General features: G+C 29.4%; 1 protein-coding gene across 1 annotated transcript; it reads left to right on the top strand.

Annotated features, from left to right (window-relative positions):
- Positions 1-982: 982 nt before the first annotated feature.
- On the top strand, positions 983-2,152 carry LOC145125495 (uncharacterized). Its single transcript, XM_079060951.1, has 3 exons — positions 983-1,125; positions 1,582-1,762; positions 1,835-2,152. Exons 1-3 carry the CDS (start codon positions 983-985, stop codon positions 2,150-2,152), a joined length of 642 nt encoding a protein of 213 aa, XP_078917077.1.
- The last annotated feature ends 5,065 nt before the right edge of the window (positions 2,153-7,217 follow it).

The following is a 7,217-nucleotide window of genomic DNA, read 5'->3' as shown; positions in this document are numbered from 1 at the left end:
TGCAAAGGTAAATTATAGAGAATTTGGTGATGTTGTTTCTTTTTGATGCTACGTTCGGACGAACAAGTAATTTTTTTTATATTTTATTTTCTTATATTATTTTATTTTGTTGTTTTTATATTAACTTATGTTATATATTTATTTTTTAGGTATCATATGGTATTTGTTCCTTTCATAGGAATCGATAACCATAGAAAGAGTGTTACTTTTGCAATTGGTCTTTTGAGTAGTCAAACTACAGAATGTTATTTATGGCTCTTTAAGACTTTTTTTGAAGACTTTTGGTAAACAACCGACTGTTGTTCTCACCGATGAAGATGCACCAATGAAAATTGCAATTGAGAGAATATTTCCTGATTCACGTCATCGGTTATGTATGTGGCACATAACCCAAAAGTTGCCTTCTAAGGTATATATTTTTAATTTTAGACTATTTATTTTGTATATATAATCATTATATATTTTTGTTGTTATATTTTGTTTTTTTAAATGTTCTATGTTTTTGTTAAGTTGTGAATTTTTATGGTTTTCTGTTTATTATTTGAATTTTGTTAAATTATATTATTTTTAGTTCATTTTTTATTATGTTAATTATTATATGTTTATTAAGTTGTGAATTTTTTTGTTTATATTTCTATTTTTAAATATTCACTTGTTAGTATGTTTTTAAGTTGTGAATTATATCATTTTCGATGAATTTTATTGTATATGTTATTACTATTTTAATAGTATATCATCTTTTTATAGTTTATTATCTTATATATGTTTTTATGTATGTGTTCTTTAGGTATGTGCTGAACTTTCTAATGATATGAAATTCAAGAAACGTTTCAATAAGCTAATTTGGAATTCTAGGATAGATGCTTCTGAGTTTGATATTAGATAGAGAAGTTTTATTGAGGATTATAAGGTCCAAGATATTTCATGGTTTTCGAAAATGTTTGATATGAGAGAAAGTTGGATTCCAACATATTTTAGAGACATGCCATTGTCTAGTTTTATGAGGCCCACTTCTAGGTCAGAGAGCATGAATTCTGCATTCAACAAAATTTCTCACTGGGGTAATTCATTGGTTAAGTTCTTCACTTCTTTTGATTCAACTATGGAAAGGCAAAGACATAATCAGTATGTCTTTGACCATCTTAGCAATATTTCCAAGATTAAAAGTAAAATTTCACTAAAAATTGTGGAACATGCTGCTGATATCTATACTAATGACGTTTTCATAAAAGTGAAGAAAGAAATTGAACAATCTGTGTTTTCATGTTCGCAACATAGTGTTACGAATGAAGAATTTTATGATAGATTTTTTGTTATGCAATGTAAAGATATTATGGGGTCTACTCCAAAAAGCTGTTAACGAAGAAGATTAAGAAATTGAGTGTGAATTTATTGTTCCAGAGCAGAATTTTTTTTTTCAAGGTAAATTATATTTTTTAAAAATTTTAAGTTTCTCAAATTTTAATTGTGAATTATTAATATTTTTGTTTACGTTTATTTTGGACATGTTGTTTATGACAAGAAGGAATCAATTTTTGAATGCGCTTGTTCATTGTTCTTTCAGCATGGTATATTATGCAGGCATATATTTTGCGTTTTTAGGACTTACCAAATAAACAAGATTCCTTCAAAGTACATTCTTAGGTGTTGCTGCAAAGGTGTAATTCCATCTGAGGTTCTTATGGAACATTGTTCAAGTGATGAGGCCTTAGCATCATCATCATCATCATCATCAAAGTTATATGATCCTCTTTCTGGTCAGGTTTTGAGTTTTGTGGAATAAAGTGTGTCTATTTTGCGTAAAGATGTGGATAAGCTTAAGGATTTTTTTTAGCACATTAAAGAAGCAAAATTGAAAGTTAATGGTGTTTGTTTTGTATCAAGTGGTTCATATTCATTGTTGAAAAGAAAAGATATATCTGAGTTTGTTGAGTCATCCTATGGAGTGAAGAAGCCATATATTTCTTATTTTGGGAATCCTTCAGATGACATAAGTAATAAAGGATGTGGTACATGTAAGAGGTTGAAAGGAGCTAGAGAAAAAGCCATTACTAAATCAATTAAACAAAAAAGGTTTTGTTCCAGATGCAAACAATATGTTATTGGTCACAATAGTAGGTCATGTGAGAGTTTGGAAAGAGAAGCAAAATAAAACGAAAGTTGTACAAATGGCAAAAATATGGATGCAGGATCTATTTGAGAGATTTTTAAGATTTTTATGTTTTAGTTTTTAGTTTTCACTTAATAATCGTATCTTTATATATAAGATTTTTATCTTTTTGAATTGAATAGTATTTGTTTTGTACTCATAATTTTATTTGTTTATATATAATAAGTTTTAGTTAATAATCATTGTTAAGTTTGATATTATTAATATCTATGATTATTTATATTATACCAATATATTAGATATAACAACTGTGAATTTTTTTAATTATGTTTCTAAAATTTTTATGTATATATTCACAACTTAATTATTATATATTATCTATATTATTGTTTTCAAACATATTAGTTAAGTTTCTTAATTTTTATTTTATTACATAATGTTGTCTGTCACACCCCGAAACCGATGGCGGAAATGTTTCGGGGCGGAGGACGTCATGCATGGTATCACAACAGTTGTATTATAGTAAGCGTAGTAAACATAACCATTATATTATAATAAGAATATTTACATTGTCCAAAACATGGTTTATACATATCAATATATAGCAAAAGTAAAAGACGTGACTTCAGAACATTCCGTCTTCTCAAAAAGTTGGCAGGAGTACCTGTCTATTGATGCCCTGAGAATACAAGCAGTTTTAAAATATCAGCATAAAGCTGGTGAGTTCATAAGCGGTTAATTCTGGTGAAAGAAATGTTTTCTTGATTCTTTGAAAAGTGTTTCCCAAGAAAATCTTATATTTTCTTATGAAAGAGGTTTGATTATCCATTAGTTAAACAACTTGTTTACGAAAGGTTAAGTTATCCCAGGAAAATTCTATATTTTCCTTAAAAGTTGATAGTTGGTTATCGATTCTGAAATGAGGTGTACAAGTATCTTCCATACTTGTATCGATAGATGTAGTTTCCTTGAAAAACCCTGTTTACTTTCTGAGATATATATATATATATATATATATATATATATATATATATATATATGTATGTATTATATATATATGTATTATATATATGTATGTATATATTATATATATATATATGTATTATATATATATGTATGTATGTATTATATATATATATATATATATATATATATATATATATGTATGTATGTATTATATATATATATATATATATATATATATATATATATATATATATATATATATATATATATATGTATGTATTATATATATATATGTATGTATTATATATATATGTATTATATATATATATGTATATATGTATTATATATATATATATATATATATATATATATATATATATATATATATATATATATATATATGAATTATATATATATATATATATATATATATATATATACATATGTATGTATTATATATGTGTATATGTATTATATATTCATATATTAGGTGGAAAGGTCAAAAGGAAAAAGGAGGGAAATGATAAGCCACCCCACCCCACGTTTTTTCTTCTACAACTTGCATACACCAGCCATTCTTTTCAATAAAAAAGACTAAGTGCTTGAACACATTTCAAGTATATATGCACATGTGATAGTGTAGGTGATAATGAGAGAGAGAGAGAGAGAGAGAGATAGAAGAGAGTAAGAGAGATTCATATGTTATAGTGTGAGTGTTCATTTTTCTTTGTAAATTCCCTGGAACATAAAACTCTCTCAATCACCAAACAACAATAACCAAGAACATCAAGATCAACAACAACCAAAAATGAAGAACATTAGCAACCATCTTCATCTTCTTCATTCAAACTCAAGGTGTTCATCTTCAACCCATCAAACATCATCATCTTCATAAACTTTCACCACCATCACCACCTTATATCAACCTCCAAACAACCTCAAAATACTCTCCAAACACCCTCCAAGTACCCTCCTTAAACCTCCTCCAAAAACCCTTTCAAATCACCACAACCATCATCACCTTGCTGTTTTTCGACATCAGAATTTGCAAGTTAAGAAAAAATTCACCGAGCACAACTCAACAAGATAATACGGGAGAGATTTGCACCGCAAATTATTCGGGACCTTATCTACATCCAGGAATTTTCCTCGATTTTTTTGACCATTGCAAACCCCAGAGAGACACGAGAGAGAATTGGCTATCCAGAGAGATTTACTATGAAAATCTATATTCATAACCACCCAAAGCTCTTTCAACATCACCCTCTTTGTTACCTTATACCACCAAAACTACAACCTTATTCCACCTTCTACCACCCTCCAAATACCCACTTCAACCTCATCAAATCACCTTAAAAAACCCCATACCCACATACAAAAAACATTACCCGTGTATTTTGTATCGTTTTGTAAACAATTCATTGTTACATAAAAAGAACTTATTGTTACTTACCGGATTGAACTTTGAACAAATAGAGACACAGTCTATTAAGATCCAGTCCAATTCTAAACCAGTTCAGTCAATTTATTGACGAACCGACTTTATATATATTTATATATTTATATATTTTATTACAGCTTTACGTAATTTAAATACTGTCATTTATTTCATTTATAGCTTTCAGTCATTTATAGCTTTCCAGTTTATATTTATTCCGCACTTCTTATTGTTTTTTTTGCATCTTATCTCCTCAAATATATATATCTGTCACCCAGTAACTGGTATCCGAGCCTTTATTCGTGGTAATCAGATCGTATATTTTCAATACAGAGTTTTCACAAATTGTCATGTTTTCAATTTGTTCATTTTCAAATGCTTCTCTACCAATTCCTGGTTTATAACTTGTATTAACTGTGCCAGATCCTAAGGTTTTTTCCTTAGTGAAAATATCATCACTTAATTTTCTAGCAATATTAATAGAATCCAATTTTCCTTGCAGTCTTTTGTTTTCGGATTCAAGAAATATGATTTTGTTTGAAAAATCAGTCAGTTTTTGAGTTAAAACATAATTTTCATCAGTTGAAGATTGAAATTTTTGTTACAACTTAATGATTTCCATTTCTAAAATATCTTTAATTTCAGAAGAAATAACTGACTGGTTTTTCAATTCCAAATCCCTCTTTTGAATTAGGGCTTGATTTAATTGTTCCAAGACGTGAACATTATCTTCATATTTTCGTTCAACGTCTCTTTCCAATTTCAAAATCGTTCTTGTATTTTCTCCGAGTTTGAATTGCATCGTTTGTGATTCAGACTTGACGATGTCCATTTTAACCATGTTGTTATGATATGTATTGGGATCAACTTGCAGGCTATTCTCAATCTTGGTTATATGGGATTCAAAAATTGTTTTAGAATAACCAAGTTCTACAGCCATGTTCCATACCTGTTCAATGACGTTTGGAGCCCTTGAAGGTATTTCTTCACCAGCCATGAAGCAGAAATTTGACTGTGCTGGTTCAGAGTCTGCTTCATCATCTGAAGTTGGCCAGTATTCGACGTTGGGTTCGTGGATTGAAATTAAAGCTTTATCTTTCTTTTCTTGTTTCTTCAGTTCTTCAGCTTTTTGAACGTAGTATGCTGAGTCCTTGACTTTGGATTTGCTTTTAGCACGACATTCTCGAGCATAGTGATTTGTTCCTTTACAATTGTGACAAATGATCACATCATCATTATCACTGTCAGCCTTTTGACTTTGAATTGGTGGTCTTTCAGGTGCCTGGGCTTGGTTCTTTTGTTGAGATTGCTGAAATCCAATATTTTGATTGTTGTTAGAACCTTGATTTGAGTTGTTATTAAAAATTAGATTGGGATTGTTTTGAAATCCCCGGTTTTGGAAACCTTGGTTTGGGTAGTTTTGGAAAGATGGTCTTTGAGAACTTTGTCCAAAAGATGGTCTTTGTTGAAAACCTGGATTGTTTTGTCCAAAGTATGGTCTTGGTTGAAAACCTGAATTGTTTGGTCCAAAAGATGGCCTGTTTTGATAATTTGGTCTGAAATTTGATTGACCAGAATTTGGCAAAAATCTTTGTAGGTTTGTGTTTGCTACCAAGGCGCATAGTTGTTGATAATCCGCTTCATCATTTGAATCAAAAGAATTATAACAATTTCCCAAAAATGCTTGGTTTTGATTTTGATCGAAAAAGGGTGTTTGGTGTTGAGAAGATGTGGACAAAAGAGCTAATGGTCCACCAAAAGTTGTAGTGGTTGGTGATTCAATAGAGGATTCATACGATTGAAGTTCTCCATACAAATTGTATAAAGATTCAGTATGAATTGCTGGATTTCCTTGAATAATGAGTTTTACCATTTTCCAGCTTTCAAAAAGATTATTAAAAAATTTGAGATTTATCTCATGTTGTGACTTTTTGATACCCAAATTGTTCATTTTAATAACAATAAAATTGAACCTGTCGTGAGCGTCATGAATGGTTTCTGATGAAAACATTTTGAAATTATCAAATTCATTCAAAATGGATGTTTTCTTGTTTCCGATTATTCTTTCGTTTCCACAAAAACGATTTTTTAAACTTTCCCAAATTTGATTTGCGGTTAACAGTATAATGTCATCCATTTGACTTAGAATACCGTGTGAGATTCCAGAAACTAGTTCCTTTTTAGCTTGGAGTTCAAGCTTTCTGTTGTTTTCGGCTATTGTGATTTGATTTGTAGCAAGAGTGGCCATATCTTCTGTAGAGATTCCAGTATACGTTCGTTCCACGTATTTCCAGACATTTTCACCTAAAGTATTTAGATGAAGGTTCATACGGCCAACCCACGAATTATACTCTTCAGGTATAAGTATGGGTGCCCGTGAACCTGAACCCAAACTGTTAGCAATAGAAATAGAATTCATGTTTGAGTAATTTGTTGAAGACATAAAATAATTTTTTTTTAAAATTTTTTGATTAAGGATTTGAACAAGTGATATTAAAATGAAACTTTTAAAGAAAATCTTATGGAAGGTTTATATAAACGCTAACCAAAAGTTTTCGACAAAAATTTCAGAATGAATCACACGAGCTCTGATACCAATTGTTAGAAATTATAATATAAGATCTAATCACCACGAATAACGGCTCGGATACAGTTACTATGTGACAGATATTTATATTAATTAGATATAAAATGCGGAATATA

This window comes from Lactuca virosa, chromosome 1, assembly GCF_052849685.1.
Source record: "Lactuca virosa cultivar CGN04683 chromosome 1, Lactuca_virosa_CGN04683_v6, whole genome shotgun sequence".
NCBI classification, from domain to species: domain Eukaryota; kingdom Viridiplantae; phylum Streptophyta; class Magnoliopsida; order Asterales; family Asteraceae; genus Lactuca; species Lactuca virosa.
This window is presented reverse-complemented; position numbering and strand designations above follow the sequence as displayed.